At 40.3% G+C, this 20,774-nt stretch overlaps 2 protein-coding genes across 4 annotated transcripts in view; one reads left to right on the top strand and one right to left on the bottom strand.

Moving 5' to 3' along the window:
* LOC144537049 (uncharacterized) overlaps positions 1–8,384 on the bottom strand; it is a 95,306-nt gene extending 86,922 nt beyond the window's left edge. Inside the window, exon 1 of the mRNA XM_078280464.1 lies at positions 8,268–8,384. The gene's annotated coding sequence lies outside the window, so the exon portion shown is untranslated. The remainder of the gene's footprint in view (positions 1–8,267) is intronic.
* Positions 8,385–17,598: 9,214 nt separating this feature from the next.
* The window catches only part of zcchc2 (zinc finger, CCHC domain containing 2), a 45,451-nt gene continuing 42,275 nt past the window's right edge, over positions 17,599–20,774 (top strand). For all 3 annotated transcript variants that reach the window (XM_078280995.1, XM_078280996.1, XM_078280994.1), the window contains exon 1: positions 17,599–18,612. In XM_078280995.1, coding sequence (XP_078137121.1) covers positions 17,815–18,612 — 798 coding nt within the window. In that variant the 5' untranslated portion in view covers positions 17,599–17,814. The remainder of the gene's footprint in view (positions 18,613–20,774) is intronic.

Genomic DNA, 20,774 nt, shown 5'->3' with positions numbered 1-20,774 from the left:
CCTCGCTATTCGGCTGAGCGGAGCTTATAGGGTCGAGGTTTTTTTTACATATTCTTCATTCGGATCCATTTACGATCCGTTCCGTTCTGAATAAACAAACAGTTTACATGCTTCGTCCTTGTTGCATTACCTATATTTATTAAGATAATTCTAAACAGATTTCTGTAGTTCAAACAACTCGGAATTGTAGTTGAGAACGTCAGTTATAACGGCCCACGTAGCCTATTAAAAAATTGTCGGGTTTAAATCGGGCTCGGGCTCATAATTACAGTTAATGTGTCGGGCCGGGCTCGGACGCCCGACTCACCCAGAATCTGCATGTTTTCGCGTCTAAAGATGGCTGCTTGCTCCAGTGACTATGACGTAGCTTCGGGTCCGCTCTGTCGGCGTCTTTGCCAAGCCAGCCCCGCTCTTCCTTGTAGTTCAGGTTATAAAAGTTGTATTTACAAAAGTTTGTGATAACAAGAATAGTCTTTTCAGCGTCTTTGTCTTCAGTAGTGTTCTCTGTGTAGAAGCGTCTGGTGTGCGGCAGTCCCCTGGAGCGTGTTTGCCACTGCTTCCAGCCAGAAACAATCTTCCCAATCTCTCATCCACACACCTGCCAATGCCACATGCCCCCCTCATGTCACATGTCAGCATTTACCCAGCTAATTAATCAAAATACACTAAACTGATATCCTAACAGAACGAAGAATATGTTGCTTTGGGAGTCATTAGCAAACAAGTCTGTCGTGTAGGTATGTTGATATTACGGCAAGGTGCTTCCACTCAAATTAGCTTGCAGTTTTTAACCCCGAAACAATTGGTTAACAGTATAAAATAAACATTGCATTATAAAAAAACTATGATTAAAAAATAGCTAATGTTTTTGCATTGCTGCCTACATGTGAATAATGAATCTACATTTACTAATATAGTCATCATTAGTGTATAAATGCCCAGTCAACATGCACACGTGCCCCCCCATATGAATTGAATGTGGGCAACATGGGCTTGAAATGAGCGAACTGTAAGGGCCCCTCAAGGGCTAAATATGGACTGTATGCACTATACAAGACCCTTATGTATATATATACATAAGGGTATATATATATATACATACATATATATATACATACATACATATATATATACATACATATATATATACATACATATATATGTATGTATATATATATATATATATACATATATTAGGGTTGTCAATTGATTTAAATATAAAATCGCGATTAATAGCATGATTGTCGATAGTTAACTCGCGATTAATCACACATTTTTTATCTGTTCTAAATGTACTTTAAAAGGGATATTTTTCAAATGTTTTAATGCTCTCATCAACATATAAAATATGTATATGAACATAACAAATATGTTATGCTTGCTTTATGAAAAGGTTTATTACTATTGCAACAATCCAAAACAATGACAAATATTGTCTAAAATATTCCCCAGAATAACCTCAAAGGTACTGTATGCTCAAAAAATATACTGAAAGATAAGATAAGAAGCCTTTATTGTTATTATATTACAATGAATACAACAAAATTACAAGTGCCCCTCCCAGCGGTGCTTAAAATAAAACTATATTGCACGCATCCACGTATAACATAAGACAAACAACAACATTCATTCAACATTCATCATAAAACAAGGGCAGTTAGTTGCGATAATAAATATATTGCACAGTTATTAATAGAAATAATAATTCAATATTGCGCAGATCAATGAAATGGATTGTAAAAACACTAAAAAGAAATGTGAATATGGGTGCAGACGTTATAGTCTGGATGGCTTTTGGAAAGAAACCTTTTACTATTGTGGTGGTTGATGTTCTGATTGACCAGCAGCGTCTCCCCGATGGCAGGAGATCAAAGAACTGGTGGCCAGGGTGAGAACTGTCTTTAAAGCAACACTAAAGCACTTTTCCTCTTCGGTCCCCCTCCAGGTTGGAAGTGGAATTGCGTCCATTATGTCTCATTCAAACTACAGATCCGCTACCCGATCTGGCAAACTTGCATAGCGCGGTTATAGCCGATAGAGGGCCGCAAAGCCAATGCAGACGTGCCGTTCACCCTGTTACGAGTTGATGAACCACTGAAACGGTTTTGGAAACATTATTTTAAGGTACTTGAATCTTTGGCATTGCTTTAACAATGTTCTTTGCTCTGGAAAGGTAGTGGGTGTATGCAATGTCCTGAGGTGAGGGGAGAGGGCAGCCGATGATTTTCTGTACGGTGTTGATGACCCTCTGCAGTGCTTTTTTGTCAGCTGCTGAGAAGCCAGCATACCACACTGTGAGGCAGTATGTATGATGCCGTCTATTGCAGAGTGGTAGAGGGCTGCCAGCAGCTTTACACACAGGTTGTTTCTCGTAAGAACTGAAAGCATAATATTGCAAACTCAAGCCCATCAAGCAACAACAGATGGGCGTATTGACCTGAATGTATCATTACTTGGTAATACTAACACAACTGTGTTCCACTTTCAGAGATGTTCACAAGTCATTTTTTGGAAGTCCAAGTCGAGTCTCAAGTCTTTGAGCTCGAGTCCAAGTCAAGTCTCAAGTCTCTGGCCATCTGATCTGATCTGAGCTAGCTTAATTTGATTAAATCCAGAACTTACATTGGGTCTCCAACTTAGGACATGGTATAGTCTAATCTTCTGCTACTTAACACATCTCTCTAGCCCTCGGACCTGGTGAAATATTAACCTTAGTCTGTCACATCATATGGATACAACTATAAAATACAATTTGCCTGTTCCAGCATTAGCACACACTAACGCGATGGTTAGCTTGTTACCTGTGACGATATATGCTAAATGTAACGTCTCTTTCACATTAGCGAGTGACTGACCTATCTGGATGCGATTTGAGATGCCTGATGAAGTTCGACGTTGTTGATCCGGCATCATTTATCTTGGTGCCACACACCTTGCATTTAGCTGTTCTCTTACTGCAACTGTTTACGAAGTTATTGAAAACAAAACTAATGACAAAGGGCACAACTCTGCGAGGAACTGGTGTCGCCATCGTCAATGCATTTGTTGATATGTGAGTGCACGCACATAAGGCATAACGCATGCGTTACGTTGCACATTATGGCACAGGCCAGGGGACATACAGCTCGTCATACGTTTCCCCAACGTATATGCGCCAATAAAAGAAAATAGAAATACATGAATACATTTAGATTTAAAAAGCAATAATTACATTAAAACAGGTTGTTGACGAGTCTCAAAGCTCGAGTCCGAGTCAAATCTGAAGTCTTTTGGGTCGAGTCGCAAGTCAAGTCTGAAGTCAGCTGTTTGTGCGACTTAAGTGCGACTCGAGTCCCCATCTCTGCCCACTTTACACATGTAAAGGTGAACTAAACATCCCTTTTTTTTAAGCAGTTAAACACATAACAATAGACTTTGTGCTTTACAGCAACAGACACATTGTACAAGTACATTGGCCAGCTAAATGTAACAATGTAATGTAATAGTATAATTGTGTTTAACCCCACATGTGGGAAAATAAAGGCTCACAAAAACATCTTTTAAGTGGGATCAAAACAGGCTGATACAAAAATAAATTCAAACAGACAATAACTAAAGCGTGAGAAAAGCTGTGATGGCTCGGTGGCTATGTGCAACGTAAGGCATATGGTCCAACGGGAGTTGCCTGGCCGTTGCAATCATGTTGCATGCTAAAAAAGTGGTCTGTGTGCTGGCTTTATGTTCAACCTCCCACTGTTTGGCTACTTGCAGAAAGTGCTTGGCGCCCACGTCAGCAAAATGCCTCTCTCCTATCTTCATAAAAGTCAAAACATGCGACCGATCCAAGGCCCAAATCACAGAACGCGCCTAAAACAAATTAGTGGCGTTAAAAGGACAGCCCCAATATATATATATATATATATATATTATATATATATATATATATATATATATTGTGTATATATATATATATATATATATATATATTTTGTATATATATATATATATATTGTATGTATATATATATATATATATATACTGACACAGCAGGCTGTTGACACGCTCTGTAAAGCAGCAGGGGTGGGGGATATTTACCGGCGTTGACTGTGGTTAACTTTTTGCTGCTTCCAACGTTACATGATTGCTGGAAATAGGCTGCCAACCTAACGTTTCTTCACTTTCCTGGAGCACGAGCAGATAGCTGACAGGAACATCACACCTGTTGTGCTGAAAAAGGTTGAGAAAAGGCGCTACCATAACTGGCTCTTCCATGTCTACCCTTCCCAATAAAAGCCCAGCTTAAATTCACTCAGAGCATTTCGCTAAGAGGAAACTCAATAAAAAGCCATTCTTATATAATATCAAATATCAAACAAAATCCAGACACTATATCGTATTAAGTTGCTGTGAGCTGTAAATTCACCACTTCTAAACAAACGGCAGGATATATAACGTAATCTCGGAGCTTCATTCACAGCAGTGTGCCGATTGGTCAGGCAATATTTGGAAATGAACACCTCTGCTGAAGTGTCTCTCTCTCTCACACACTCACATTCCGTCTCTGTGAGTCCGTCTCTGGACTCGGTCCGGTGCTGTGGTTGATTAACGCAGCTCTTTGCTTATTGGCTCACATAACTAGGGTTGGGTACCGAAACCCGGTCCCACTACGGAACCGGTTCCTACGCAAACTGTAGTATTCGGACCGGATTAGAACGCAAATTTCAGTTCCTCATTTCGGTTCCGACTGAAATATCTTCCCTCTGTCGCTCCAGACAGCGGCAGACTCTTTTTTTCTTTCTCCCTTTTACGCCGAGTGGCGCACGTGCCCGCTCGTGGTGTGAAGCAGTGATTCCCCCGACATGGAATCACTGCTGATAGACGGCTTTTTGTACACGCTCCGAAACGGACGTAAAAATATCACACTTTCTCTGTAGTCTACCGTTAGCTAGCTATCGTAAATGTAGGCTACTTTTAAAATGCCATATTTTCCCTCTGGACTCACCAAAACAGACGTAAAAGCATATTAACCATTCACTTCACGTGATCACTAGTAAACATATTACACTTGCTCTGCTAGTCTATCGTTCAGGACAGGGCACTGTAGCCTGGTGGTATTGTCTGCCCTTTCAAACTCCTACCTGTGTGTCCGGGCCTTTTGGACACCATCTGAGAGAGGTTTCTCCTGTGCAGGACGGGCCATAAGTCAGGAGAGGTGTAGTATCTCACCAGAGAAGGCAAATATGGTCATTTTTCTGCAAAAGAACTGCTAAAGTTTGAAGCTGGGTTAGTTAACATACCAACTCAACATTTATTTTGTTGTTACTTGTTAATAGTGTAACTGTTATTTGTTAAATTATTGTAGTTATGTGTTAGGTATTGTAATTTCCCCTTGTGGGATTAATAAAGTATAAATTATTAGGTGACTTAGGTGTACTTATTATATATTTAAGTACTTTAAAACGTTAATATATTAAATTTAAATAATTTTCAATTTTAAAAAAACTCCATAAAAGAGCCTTTCTCTGATGTCATTTTTCAGTTTTTCAAGAATCGCTTTAGGAATCAGAATCGTTTTAAAAGTACCGGTTTGGCATCGGAATCGTAAAAATCCAAACGGTACCCAACTCTACTCATAACGGGCCGTATGGATGGCACACTGCCATTAGTCCATGAGGCAAATGTCTGATTACTCCACATTTTAACTGATATTTTGTGATTAAATTCTGAATCTGCAACGTTCTCTGTCAGGTAAATGTAGCAGTACAATGTCTTCCTCTGATGTAGAAGTACACAGTAAGTCAGTAGGAGGCGATACAGTGGAGTTACATATTAAGTGGTTCGGGGTCCTTCTGTAATTCATTTTGGGGTACTATTAGGTTCTGGAGAATGCTACAAGCAGCAATACCACAGGCCAAGCAATCGGTCCGTTCCAAACAGGCACATTTTGAACACGCACTGTATTAATACAACTAATAGGAAAATATAATACAATATTTTGTTTGTTTAGTTCAAGAAATTGTTGACATAAAACTTTTAATGATCATCTCCTTGCACCGTCTTCTTCTGCAATGGTCTAATGGCACCTGACTGGAGAATTACCTCCACCCATGTGTCCAACTCCTAATATTCACATAACAGCAGTGAATGAAAAGGCGCACTAATTCCTTTTTTTTCTTCTGAAAATTCAGTTAAAATGTGCTCTAAATTTGGATTGAAACTTGACTAATGATAAGACAAACATTTTTCTAGCCAACTGTCTCCAATGGTCAGCCCTACGCCAGCTCCAAACATACTCTACATTTAATTCGGTGGATGTCATAAATCAATCCAGCCAGGTCTCTATGCCAATACAGGTATCTTCAGGTATCGGATGAAGACCAGGAAAATATATATCCCTACTTCTGAAAATATATGTGTCCACTCATTAATGTCTTGTGCCTCCGAGTGTACAGGTGTTTGTTTGAGGACAGAGGTCACAGTAAAAGAAAAACCCCAGCAGAACATGGGGAGAAGGTCCAGGAGTCAAACCGTATGGCTGTAAGGCCACAGTGAATAACACACAGACAGCATGCCAGTGGAGAATGTTTCACTATTTCAAAAAGTGTCTCTGCCAAGATCCTCAAAAAGACACTTCATTTCTTCCCTTCCTTGGATCCATCTATACATCCTCTCCTCTGTGCCTCACTCTTTCATTTCAAAGCTCCTTAGTCATTACAAACATACAGTGAGGATAGGTGGGTAGTGAACCGGAATTTCTCCAAACCTCACTCTACATTTGGCAAACCAGAAGTGCAGTATACCAACCACATCAAGCGCCCCCGCTGGCTTCAGTAATACAGAGCATTCCTTGTGCACAGATGTTGCTGGGATTGCTCAGCGCCTTAGGTTGGTTTACAAAATAAAGATGACTGCAGGGAACATAGCACTGCCATATATTCCGGACATGATCCACTACATTTCTGACTGATGGCTGAGAATATTATTTGTGCTGACCTAGGTACTGCGCATGTGCGACTCCCATCAAAGATGGAACAGACGTGAGATGCCTCACTCACTGATATAACCTCTAAATACAATTATGAACCTGAACATGAGCATAATATGAGCACTTTAATATTTCTACAGACTTGCCTGGCCTGCCATAGCTAGTGCAGCAGAGAAGAAGAGCAAAGGGGAGGTGAAACATTTTAAAGAGAGACAGTAGATATCTGTGGGATCCCTAAAACAGCAGTCGTCTGCTGAATAACAGTTAAAAGTCAAAGTCAGAGAACTCAGTAATGTAAGACACACAGCAATATCTATGCTAACATTAAACACCATAAGTTACTGGTCATACCAGACCAAGACAGGCTGTGTCTGAATTGAACAAGTGTATGTTTTATTGCTTATGAATTGTTGTATTAATTCCTCTTTCTACATACATAGTCTTGCTTTAATGGCATGAATAACTCCCAGTCAAAGCAAAAATACTGCAGCTACGGTGACCAAAGTATTTTAGCTGTCATATAAAGATTAGTTTTTGGGGCTTTCTTTCCCTTTATTTATTATAATAAAGGACTCAGCCTACATGGGGCGCACGCTCTTACTGGGTGAGCTAGAGGCCGCCCCACGGGACTACTTCTGAAGTCTATACTTTTCTGCCTTTTAGCAATGAAATTATCATTACATGATGAAACTATGTTTCCCAAACCAAAAATAGCTGTCTTATCCCCTGACTATCTTAAACACCATCCTACAGCTTCTCCATCTTTTCCAAATCATTCAGTAGTTGAACATATAGTAATTAGGATGGAAGACCAAGTTAGACTACAGACTGAACTAACAGCATAACTTTGAAATGCCAAGAGACACACAGAAACAAGACTGGTGCCGTGCGCTAAGGCAAACAACATCGCTGACCCATAATCACAGAGGTTGATGTATGCAGTTATGCTGTATATTTAGCTTGTCTTCTCGTCCTGATGGCCAGCCACTTGTGGCCAAACCAAACCAATGCCATGGTAACATCAAATTTGGAAAAAGCTGCTAAAAAAACCCCAGTGATGATACAAGCATGCATAGATATCATATATACAGCTGTGTAGATTAAGAGGTAAATTAATCCACAACCACCAACAAGAACACAGATCATTTCTCCCTATGACTTAACACTACTTTGATATTGATTGTGATACATGTACATCACAAAATATGATCTGAGCCTGAACAGATATATCACATAGTTGGCACTTTGATTAGCCATCTACATTAACAGCACATGCAGTGAAGACGTGATGACAGGCTCTTACCTTTCTCTTTCAGCTGCTAGTAGGCAATGATGAATGCCACTTTGCTAGGAGAAAGTGAAGAGAGTGAAGTCCTGACTTGGTAGTGACAGTCCTCCCACTGGTTGGCGGAGGGAGTGGTGGGAGTGTCAGGGCAGCCTTTATAAATCCTGGCTAGCTTCACTGACTTCACCACAGAATGTGACACTATGGAGACCAATGTGGACCTAATGTGGATTTACACACACACACACACACACACACACACACACACACATCCGATGTGTAGGCTGACCACAGTGTGAAAATGCATTAGTGTTTGTGTGTGAAAGTGTCTAATAATCATCATATTAAATCATAGCTAAGACCTTCCATTTATTCAATAGTAGTGCAGTGCCTGTTCAACATGTAACTGTTTGGAATAGGCTGGTTGCTTGGCCTGTGGTACAGCTTTCTCCAGAACCATTTTACCCCGAAATAACTTACAGAAGGACCCCAAAGCACGTTATATGCAACCCAACTGTATACTATACTTACTGGGTATTCCTACTTCAGAGGAAAACATTGTATTACTACATTTACCTGAAATGAAATGTTACTGGCTACGTCGCAGATTCAGATTATACTCACAAAATACAATTAAAATATGTATTATTATTCATTAAACCATCCAGCATTATATAAGAGTTGAAAGCTCCTCCTTGAACAGATGATAAGTAAATGTATGTACATTGTGCTGATAATGTCTCTCTTTTTAATCTTCACTTTATGTAAACATTTGATTGATCTCCCTGAATTTTGTCAGCTATTTTTTTTTATCATTTTAGTCAAAGTGTTTTCAGATAAGATTTTATCTGAAATATCTTATTATCTGATGAAAAACACAGGTGCCTACTGACACTTTAGATGTTCAACTGACTTTTACAGTTTAGATAACAGACCCCTAGTCTATATCCACGCCCTTCCACTTCCAGGATTGCTCCGTTGTCACCGGAAATTCCACGTTACGTCCTTCTTTTCAGCCAGATGTCTGTTACATTCTGCTTTCTTTGTGTTGGAATTTTAAACTCCGGTGGATTTGTGAGGACTATGGTTAACTGCTCCTCAGATCTCTGCAGGGTAAATCCAGACAGCTAGCTAGACTATCTGTCCAATGAGTTTTCTGTTGCACGAATAAAACTACTTTTGAACCAAAACAAGTTCCTTCCCGAGACTATTTTGCAGCGGCACCGTGGCTCCGTGCGGTGCCCAACGCTGCCCATGGCGATTGTGATTGGTTTAAAGCCAATAAACCAGAGCACGTTTTTCTCCCATCCCGGAATGCTGTGTGGACTAGCCAGACCCTCCTCCGCAGAGCTGTGAAGGAAGGTCTGGCAATGAGAGACTAACAGACACCCAACTGTCCTGCTGTAATACAGACATGTGAACTAATGACAGATATTTGCCTCCTTCATGGACTAACGGCGGTGCATGATTGAAACACTGACGTATGATTAGATTATTTACTTATTAATCAAAGGTGCCGGAACAGTTCCGGATAGTTCCGGCCCACTTTACCGCTGGCTGAATTATTATGAATGGAGCTTTCCAGTTACTCCTCAGCGGAGGTAGCCTAGGCTGTTTGAGGATGTGGACATGGTTTGTGTTGAGCGCCAGGAGAGAGAGGTCTGGGGATGGCTCATGAGAGCAGTGCCAGGTGAGATGATTGACACAGCTGGTGCTCATTGAATAATTATACTGGAACCTGGGATGTCTGGCACACACCAGAGACAAATAGCCGCGCTGGCTGTTGTATTTCGTTTACTGTTGAAATGTTTACCGAACTGTCGGGAGTTTTGGAGCAGCCGGACTACGTGCGCCAGAAAAGCCAGGCAACCAGAGGCGTACGGTGAAACTGTGTATTCATGTTGGAAGTGTGTGTGTGAGCAGACGTGAGAATAAAAAGTGCCTTTGTCTGTGAGCGGACTGTCCTGTCTGCGTTTGTGCAGAGAGAACTCAGCAGAGAGATGGCAAGTCTTGCTACAGTATTATTTTCCAAACCAGCTTATGGACCAATTTAGGGTGGACGTCACTGCAATTGCGCACGCATTATGGTGGCAGAAAAACAGCAGAAACAATAGTGAATTTACTGTTTATCACGGATGGATGGCTGGCTAGTTAGCTAGCTTGCTAATTCCACCATGCTTTAATTCTACACTGGGAACAGAAAATGAGTCGCCAACCTGTGGCCAGTGGCAAGCCGCCTTTATAGACGGAAAAGCTTGCTAGCTAGCTAACCAGCCAGCCCTAGCTTATCCATCTCCGGAAAAGCTGCCTTCCGCTCTTCTCCCAGCAAAGTAGTCTGCCAGCGGCAGGGAGACCGCAGGTAGGGTTTATGTTAAAATGTTCCAAACTGCCAATATATACGCCCAGGTGTGTGTGCAGTGGTGGCTGCCGTGACTACCCCCTCTCCTCCGTCAGCTGGGAGATGCGAGATCTCTATCGTATCGAGACTAATGCTGCTAATCCAGGTAACCCTTAACCCGTGTTTTCACAACCTTCTACCTGTGAAAGTGCCCTGGAACGGCAGTCAAACCCGTAACTTACTACCTGTGAACTCGTACCAGATCGTTGTACTCCCAGTTACAGTTTTTGACGTCACAAACACATAAACAACAATGGTTGATGCTGTACAGACGCCGGTGGTTAATGGTGAGAAATAGAAATAAATAAACATAAATAGGCAACGTAAATGAATTCCGCACATTGTAATCAAAACAATACACATGCGATTGTGTACTACTACAGGTTATGATTATTAAATGAAGCCCAAAATGTCGCCAACTAGAAATCGCTAGTATCAGCTAACGTTAACGTTAGGTAGCCGCTAGCTAACGTTAACGTTAGGTAGCCTAACCTGAACCCTGCCAATGGCACAATGTTTACCTAGCCAGCTTTGACGGTGTGCCAAATATCATTATTTTTATCATCAGACGCACAAATCTGCTGTACATACATGCTCGCGCAAGTGAAGTGAGCAGCCACTTGTGCGAGCAGAGCTTGGCTTGCTGACGCAAAGATCATCAGACCAGAGCCGCAGAAGGGTTTGTCGTGACTTTGCCTGGAACCCTACCAATTCGTGAGTCGTGACTTGAAGTCGTAACTTAGGGGCTAAAAATTGTGTCTGGAATGCAGCATATCTCTCCACACAGTTACATATTCCTAATGTACGGGGGACTGACCCTCTGGACTGACCCTTTTGCACTGGGCCCATGCCAGTGCATAAAAGGCCCAGGTTGGCATGGGTTCCCTGATTAACATTGATTGGAGCGGTATCCGAGCGGCCTTGCTCTGGAGAGATAGGCTCTTCACTCAGAGAACCAAGGTTACCCTGTAACCGAATGCTCACCACTTACTTTCCACGGAAATAACGTTACTAGTGTTATAAGTTAGTATGACAAACGTACACAATTTGAGTTGCAATGGTGTTGCTGTAGGATATCCGCTCGTGCTCGTTGACTCACACACTCTGTCCTACTCACTAAATACTCACTACAGCAGCAAATGTGTATTAATCCACCGCTAAAAATAGTCATTATCATATCATTTACTCTTCCCTCCTCTTTTGTTGTTAAAGGAGAATTCCGGTCGATTCCAACCCGTAGCTCTGTTGGTTGTAAATGTGGAGTGCTGTCAGTAGCGAGAAAAATGAAAACAATCGGTGCTGCCTACACCGTGTTATCCTCCTGCTAGCAATAGCACCCAACAGGCTTAAACAGGGCAAGTTTTAAACTTGTTTTTAGCCGGCAAAATGTCATTAAAAGTGCCTACCCATGTGAAGTGATTCCTTCCGAGTGAACACAGTGAATCTGACTGCAGTAGATGTGAAAGAAATGCATAAAAGTTCTGCTAATTCAGCTCTGTTTAGTTCCGGTGTTGATACTGGAAGGAGTGCTTCAGGGCCGTCTACAAACTACAACACCGAAAAGAGATGCAAACATATTTTCAAAAATAGGCATATGCTTATTTTTTAAAAGTGCTGTCGTACAACTAACAGGAGACAAGTTATAATTGAGGTAAGTTTGGAGACACTACCTTATTTAATCATTAAATTAATAGCCTACATATTTTTGTTGTATCTCTTTTCTGTGTTGTAGTTTGTAGACGGTCCCTAAGCACTCAACTGCCGTCTCAACACCAGAACTAAACAGGGCTGAATTAGCAGAACTTTCATGCATTTCTTTCACTTGTTTCAAATCATCAACAGTCAAACCAAGCTAACTCAGTTATGTATGTACAAAGAAGATAAAATCCAATCCCTGAAAAACCAGTCGTGGAGGAAGTATTCAGATTAAAAGTAGCACTACCACACTGTAAAAAATACTCCTTTACAAGTAACAGTCCTGTATTGAAAATGTTACTGAAGCAAAAGTACAAAAGTATTATCAGCTAAATATAACTCAGAACAGAAAAATACACCTATGACTGTTATGCTATTATATTATTAGAGTATTATTACTGATGCATTAATGGGTAGCATTTCACTGTTTTAGTTGGTCGAGGTGGAGCTATTTTGAACTATTTTCCATACTGTGGTTTAATCTATAACAATGCATCCTCTTAACTTGAAGTGAAGAGAAGTAGAAGTATAAATAGTATAAAATGGAACTACTCATGTAAAGTACAAGTACCTCAAATATGTGCTCAAATGTACTCATTATATCATTACATTCCACCAAGTTGCCCATTAGTGAGACTGGCACTGTCTGTCATACAAGGACAAGGAACTCTGAACTGCCGTTGCCCCCTGTTGGAGCAGCAGAGTGTAGTTGTTCTCAGAGGCTCTTATGATTAAGGTTGCTGTTCCCTCTGTGCTTTAAGGCTTTGCTGTTGACAAGGCCTGTCTGAGCTCTGTGAATAAATAAATAAAAGAGAGCAAAACCATAACACTGCATTTAAAAACCACCAGGCTGGACAACACACAGGACTATGATAAGCTCCAAGAGGAAGGTGAGGATGAGTGTCAATACAGTTCAGTTTAGGATGCGAGGACAGTGTTGTGTTCTCCTTTTCATGCAGGAAATAAATTGGAAGGAATTCAAGAAAGCTACTATTAAGTTAGAAAATGTAAACTATTAAGTTTTTAGCTATACAGCGTTAGCTGGAATCATTCAAATGAATGAAAATCATATAAATATATATAAATCACCACTATGACCATCCAGCCTATAAATGACTTTTGGTTTACAGTTTATTTATTTCTCTCAGCACCCTGATTGTCTTTTCTTATCTCCTTATATCTGACCTGGTGTTTTTGGTGAGCTGCAGGAAATGTAATCAGGAAAAAGGAAGCAGTTGTTTAAATATTCAGATCCAGACTATGCAAACACGCCAGTGGCCAGTTTCACTGACCAACACGTCTACACAGAGAAAGTAAAGCTGCACCAAGCAGCCACATTTGACCAATTCTGCTGTCCTTGTCTTTGTAAGTGTCACCTTTTTCCTCTAGAGGGCAGTGTTGGCTAAATAAAAGTCAGTGAAACAGCCCTGACTTCTTAGTTGACATAATGCACAGATATGTCCCTGGTAGAGCCCTCAGATCTACACACTCTTCTCTAACTGTACCAAAAACTAAGGCAAATGCCTATAATGGTGTTGCTGTTATATATATATATATATATATATATATATATATATATATATATATATATATATATATATATATATATATACATATATATATATATTCATTATTACTGTTTTACTTGTTCTCATTTTAACTGTAAAGCAATTTCAACTTAATTTTGTGTATAAAGGGTGCTGTAAAACTACAGTTATTATTATTATTATTATTATTATCATCATTGTCACATAATAAAGTATAGAATTAAAAGTTTTAAAATGCTGTTTTGTTTGATTTTCGTTTTGAGTGCAACTCTTGTAATATTATAGCTTGATAACACAGAACATTCATGACCCATGCTCTAATTACAATGAAATAGCACATTGGTGTGGCCTGTGACAAAACTGGCCGTGACAACATTATCCATGATCCCCCAAACTCCCCCACATGTGTATGATTTTACTTTAGAAACATCAACAACTTTTTCCAACAATGTCCTTAATGCTTTGCTCCCTTCATAATTACTACGGCCACTAGAGGGCGCCACCACTATAAACATAAAAAAATGGGTCATAATTGCTGCTTGAACAAACAACTTATGGGGTCGCTTTTCGGAGGAGGACAGCCTTGAAAAAACTTTGCGAATAGATGATATCCACAAACGAAAGAAAAAAGGTGAAGGCTAATACTGCTAATACTGGACCCAAATAATGCTGGCAATTACCATAGACAGCTAAAGAAATGGACCAACAGATCCCTTTGCTCTGGACGGAGACCAGTGAAGGATATTAGAAGCACTTTCCCGGTGAGAGCTGAGCGTTACTGAGCAGCCTCCAACTGAAAGAGACGATGTAAATGTGCTGTGAGCAACCTGTCTGAAAGTTGGAAGTCTTCTGGTAGCTGTGCCAAGAGAAATCTCAATCATTCCCAATCTAGCAGAGACGGAGAGCGTAGGTATATGTAAGGAGATAACATAGACACAGGCTAATTATTGATCACTAAAATGATAGTTAACATTAGTCATTACACTTAAACAGCTAATGGAAAACTGCCTGAGAGCTTCTCCTGTACTATACGGTAATTCCTCTACTATGAGACAGTATGTCACAATCGTTAGCCTATTTTTATAAAAACGTCTGCTACGGAGCCATAACGTGAGGTACAAGGTAATGGAGCCTTTTATACATTGTCGTGTTCCTTTAGAAATAAACAACGGACAAATAGAGTCTTTAAACGCTTCAGATGTAAAGTTATTGGCTGTCAAAGTGACGTCAAAATGAATGGCAGTCAATGGGATGCTAACAGCGGGTGAGAGCTAGGTAGCATCAAAATGGCGCGATAGGAGCTACGCGTTGTGGAGAGAGGCTTACCCCTTTGGTAATTACAGACCCATTGCCTAAAATGGGTTTCATGCTTCTTGCATTCAGCGTGGTTGGGGCGGACGGCTGGCATTGTCGCTGGAATTCATTCATTCATTCATTCATGCATGTAATTCATACTGAATGCGGTCAAAGCGGTCAGAGCAGCGATCAGAAGGGCTCCAAGATCGGACTTCTTCTCTTCTGTAGCCAATCACTCCAACACGTTGTTACAAGATCTCGGAGGTGCACAGCTCAGCGCTCAGACCCTCCACAGACCATACTCTATGGCAAGCCATTTTAACATTTAATAGCTAGATTGGATATTTATTGCAGCTATCCATAATTCAACTCTTCCTATTCAAAAAGAACATTTCAGATATCCACAACGCCATGCTTCCTATCCAGAATGAACATTCCAGATATCTGCAATAGAATTATTATTTGGCAGAACTCCCATTTTAGATATCTACAATACAACTGTTAAAACTAAAGTGAACCATTTTGGCATTCTCATTATTATCTTTTTGCTTAACGTCAAACACTGCGTCAGTTACTGTTTCAGATATATAAAATTACATTCTGGATGGGTTCGCATTACTATTATAGATATCCACAATTGTATTAGGAACATTGCAGTTGTATGTATCCATAATGACATTTTTACTAGTCAGAATGTATTTTGGATAGTCAAAATTACAAGTAGATATCTGGAATGTTTGTTTCATTTTGGATATCTGTCATTAGAGTTTTGACTTATAACAACTGTATTATAGATATCTAAAATGGGAGTTCTTCCTAGTAAGAATTGAAATAAAAAGCCCCATACTCATGGATGCATTTGTACTAGTAGGAACGATGTTGTGGATATCTGAAATGACAATTGTAGATAGGAAGAATGTCATTGTGGATATCTGAATTATTAAAAGTTGAATTATGGATATCTGCAATACATATCTAGTCTAGCTATTAAATATTTAAACTGCCAATTAAAATTTTAAAACAATTTTTAGATATTTCATTTAGTTTTGACCAGTTCAATCAAAGTTGTACATATCTTGAAACATAATTTCTACTTGTAAAAATGTTATTGTGGAGTTCTTTAATTAATTAATTAACTTTAATTAGCATTTTAACTAGTGAGAATACAATTTTTATTTGTAATTCCAGATGGAAATTATCTATTGCAGCGGTGTACGGCCACAGTTGCGTCATATCCGTGTTAGTCCGTGTTAATATATCATAGAATATAGGGAGTTATAGAATAGAATATATATATATATATTAGGGCTGTCAAAATAACGCGTTAATTTCGATTAATTAATCTGAGGAAAAATAACGCAGATTAATCCATTCCATATTGAGGTTTGACCCTGAGCCGTTCTAGCCCCATTCGACTGTAAAATGAAGGAGGGAGACGAGAATGTTCTGCCTGGATCATTAATTGGAACATTTACTTATAAAAATATTCTTCCTGCCAACCCTGGCTACCGAAATCTGGTGCCACTGATATGTCTGCTCTTCTCTCTGATGCTCTGAAACACAAACCCCGCTGCACATGACGCTAGTTAACATTATACTCAACAGCAGCTAACGTTAGCCTACCGCTAGCTAGTTAACACTATACTCAACAGCAGCTAACGTTAGCCTACCGTTAGCTAGTAGCTGGATTAAACACGGTTACAATGCTGACAGCTAACACTAAACGGTGTAAAGTGTGACTGTGTTTTACTGTAGAGGATTCAGCACCGGGATGTAACAATCTGCAGCTGCCGCCGGAGAAACAACACAGACGGTGCGTTCAATGACACTGGTAAACTACAGCCTCGTGGTGCATTTGAAGTTATTGTAAATGTCCTTTACCATCTGGTGTTTGTTTTTGTCGTTCAACAGCAATTTACTAGTGAAATAAGTTATTGTTATACATTATTATTATACATTTAATTTTGACCATATGGCCTTAGCAATAAACAAGCCGTTCTTTAATGTCACCAACTGTTGTTTAGTACCCTTTTTTTTCTTTTCTTTTTTTACTTTCTTAAAAAGTATCCATTCAGGCACCGTTAATTATGTATACAATTAATTTCGATTAATTAATCACAGAGTATGTAATTAATTAGATTATTTTTTTTTATCGATTGACAGCCCTAATATATATATATATATATATATATATATATATATATATATATATATATTAAAGAATATAGGGAGTTTTTTTTCGTTTTGTTTTTGTTTTGATTTGTTTGTTTGTTTTGGATTTTTGTAATTATTATTATTTAATCCTTTAATTATTCCTTGATTTACCTAATAATAGAAAGTAATCCAGAACAGTAGGTGGCGGTATGCACCTATAAGCAATGCGCAATAAAACCAGGAGAAGAAGAAGAAGGAAAAAGAAGCAGCGGCGTAGAAGAAGAATGTAACGTAGGGAAAAAAAGCTACAGTAGTATCGTCTCGTCAGATGATTAGCTAGCTAGCTAATATAGTAAAACACTGTAAAACGACTGACAGTCCATCTCTCTTTTCAGCATTACGAAACGGTGGACGTTGTCAGCAATGTATATTTGTCCGTTATTTACACTTTGAAGCCTCTCTCGCAGCGCTGATAATGCTGAAAATGAAGCTACCGATGAAAACGGGCGAGGAAGGAGGCGATGAAACGGCCGAGGACGGTGCATTGGATCAGTCGGAGCACCAACATATTCCCCGGGTGGTACCTCCTTCTTCAGTGTTCGGCGGACTGGCTGACTCGCCCACACCTAGTGTGTATCCATCCCAGCTGGACAAGGAGACTGTTTTCGAGTGGTTTGGCCTACATCTAAACCCCGCTAAGCGAATTGAGTTCATGTGCGGGCTGTTACATATGTGCCAGCCACTGGAGCTCCGCTTTTTAGGATCTTACTTGGAGGATCTTGCTAGGAAAGATTACCATGTTTTAAGAGACTTTGAGTTTCGGGCAAATAGTCCGAGTGATTTGGGAGTTTTAACGGACGTCATTGATCCAGTGGTTAGGTCCAAACTCCTGGTCTGCCTGTCCCTCCTCGGGTCTGAAAGCAGGGAATGTGCTGGAATACTCTTTCGGATACTGAGCCATGTAGATCCGGCCTTGTTCTACAAAAAATATGATTACACCCTTCCTCCATTCATGGACCCTCACCACCACTCGTTTCATCCACCATGCCCTGACAATGTGTACGGCCGGTCTGAGCAGACCTGCGGCTTCTCCACTGACGAAACAGCGGCAGGACCTCTGGAGCAGTTGTCGCTGCTTTTTGCCATGGCCTCTCTCCACCCAGCTTTCCATTTCCACCAACGGGAGATGGTCCGGGGGCAGCTTGACAAAATAGAACTTGCCATAAAGGAGGAGAGACGTCAAAGTCAGCTTAGAATAAACGCCCAGATAACGGTAATGAGCAATAAACCAACCTTAGTTCCATTAAATATTAAGCTAGCTCAAAACTTGCTCAACTTCAACGTGTGTTCTTTAGGAGGGAGTTCATGCCTGTAACATAACGTTAGCTGGCTAAAGTTACAAGTCAATTAAAATATACATGTTACGTTATAGGTAATAAGACAATAATACGTAACGTTACATTGGCCAAGTGTGTAACGTTACTAGCAGGAAACTTAATTTCCCTATCATGAGCTGTCATCCATGGCAGGACAGCTAGCTAACGTTAACCGAGTTAACGTTAGCTAACACGTTAAGCTAGCTAGTTGCTAATCTGCCAGCAGCTAAAGTTCGGTAGCTAGGTGGTTTCAACCAGTTGCACGAGAAATGTTCAAATGTTTGGGATATTTATATGACTTGTTGCTTTGGTTCCATGACAAACTGTCTCATTTGTTGGTGCTGTGGATCTATACTGACTACCGTCATATTTCTAAATGCTCAGTACAGGGAAACTCATTAACAAGCTTACTGGATTTTAAGCGGTGCCCCTATTAAATCTAACGTTACATCCATGAATTGTTCTGGCAGTATTGTCTAATTACTCAACAGCCTGCAAATCCAGACAGATGTGGACCATGTTGGTATATTGGAAGAACATTTTGCACCTGTTTGACAATTGGAGCATATGGTTGAATGTATAAACCTGTAGGGTAAAAAAAAAACCAAAAAAAAACAACAACATAGATTTTAGACAAGCATGGGGTTAGCCTCTTTGTTAGTTTGCTTCCTAATTTTAGGAAGCAAACTTTTTAACATGATAGCTTACTGTAAAATATGAACTGAATTTCATAACTAAACTCCCAACACTTTCCAAGCCAGTCCATGTTTCAGCTTTCCAGCTCCAGATAACTCTGTAAACATTGTTTGTGTAACAGGCCCCGGGAGTCTGGGTTTAGTGCCTGCAGCATGCTCGTCAGTTACTGAAGCCAGAAAATCCAAATTTTTGCCAAGGAGGATGAAGCCTGGGTGGGCAGACCAAGTGGCAACCGAGTTGAGTGGGAGACACCTGCCAATCAAGCAAACATAATTCCAATCATACCTCCTATATTACAAATCGCGTGTCAAAAACAAATAGAGGCGTGAAAAGGAATTTGCGTGAAGTCGTTACCGCGTTCATTTTGACAGCCCTAGTATGTACACACATAAATGGAAAAATCACTTACCTAATCTGAAGTCATGTTAGGAATGCAAAGCTGTTCTGCAGCAGACTCTCAAGTGTCAGAGCTTCCTACCAGCGAATGAAAACCCCCTCACCCTTTAGGGTCAACCGCTGAAAACGAATTTCAACTTGTGTGGGTGTCTTCCTGCCTTAGCTCCTGTTCAAACCAGATCAAGCGATCAGGCGATTCGCTTCAGGGTTGTGCGTCAGTGGGAGTGTCACTTAAACGGCCCATTGGTGTGACGTCCTTTTGTGTTCTTTAATCCCCCAAATTTAGCACAAATGGACTTTTATATTTACTCTATATTTCACAATTATTGTTTTCCGTCGACATTTCCGATTTCATTTCACGGCGAAAGAGAGAAAGTAAAGAGACAGGCGATTGTGCTTTGTGCTGGAGCTTGTTACAGAAAACAGTCAGCTGTTACATAGCCTTGCATTGCCAGACCCTCCTCCACAGCTCTGCGGAGGAGGGTCTGGCTAGTCCACACAGCATTCCTGGATGGGAGAAAAACGTGCTCTGGATTATTGGCATTTCTTTAAACCAATCACAATGGTCTTGGGCGGTGCTAGGTGCCACGACGCCTCTGCAAAATAGCCTCTGAAAGCAACTTGTTTTGGTGGAACATGTATACGTTCAAAAGTAGTTTTAGACGTGCAACAGAAAACTCAGATTGGACAGATAGTCTAGCTAGCTGTCTGCAGAGATCTGAGGAGCAGTTAACCATAGTCCTCAGGAATCCACCAGAGTTTAAAATGCCAACACAAAGAAAGAGGAAGGTAACGGACATCCGGCCGAAATGAAAGACATCCTCGGAATTTCCGGGGGCACCTGAACAATCCCGAAAGTGGAACGTCGTGGATATAGACTAGCTGTTACACAAACTCCTGGGCAGTTAAAGCTCAGTGTCATTTTCGTTTTTCAAACTTTCCTGTAGCAGCAACAGAGACAGTGATG

The sequence above is a fragment of the Sander vitreus genome, chromosome 22 (assembly GCF_031162955.1).
Source record: "Sander vitreus isolate 19-12246 chromosome 22, sanVit1, whole genome shotgun sequence".
NCBI classification, from domain to species: Eukaryota; Metazoa; Chordata; class Actinopteri; order Perciformes; family Percidae; genus Sander; species Sander vitreus.
Note: the sequence above shows the minus strand (reverse complement) of the source record. Positions and strands in the feature narration are given on the sequence as shown.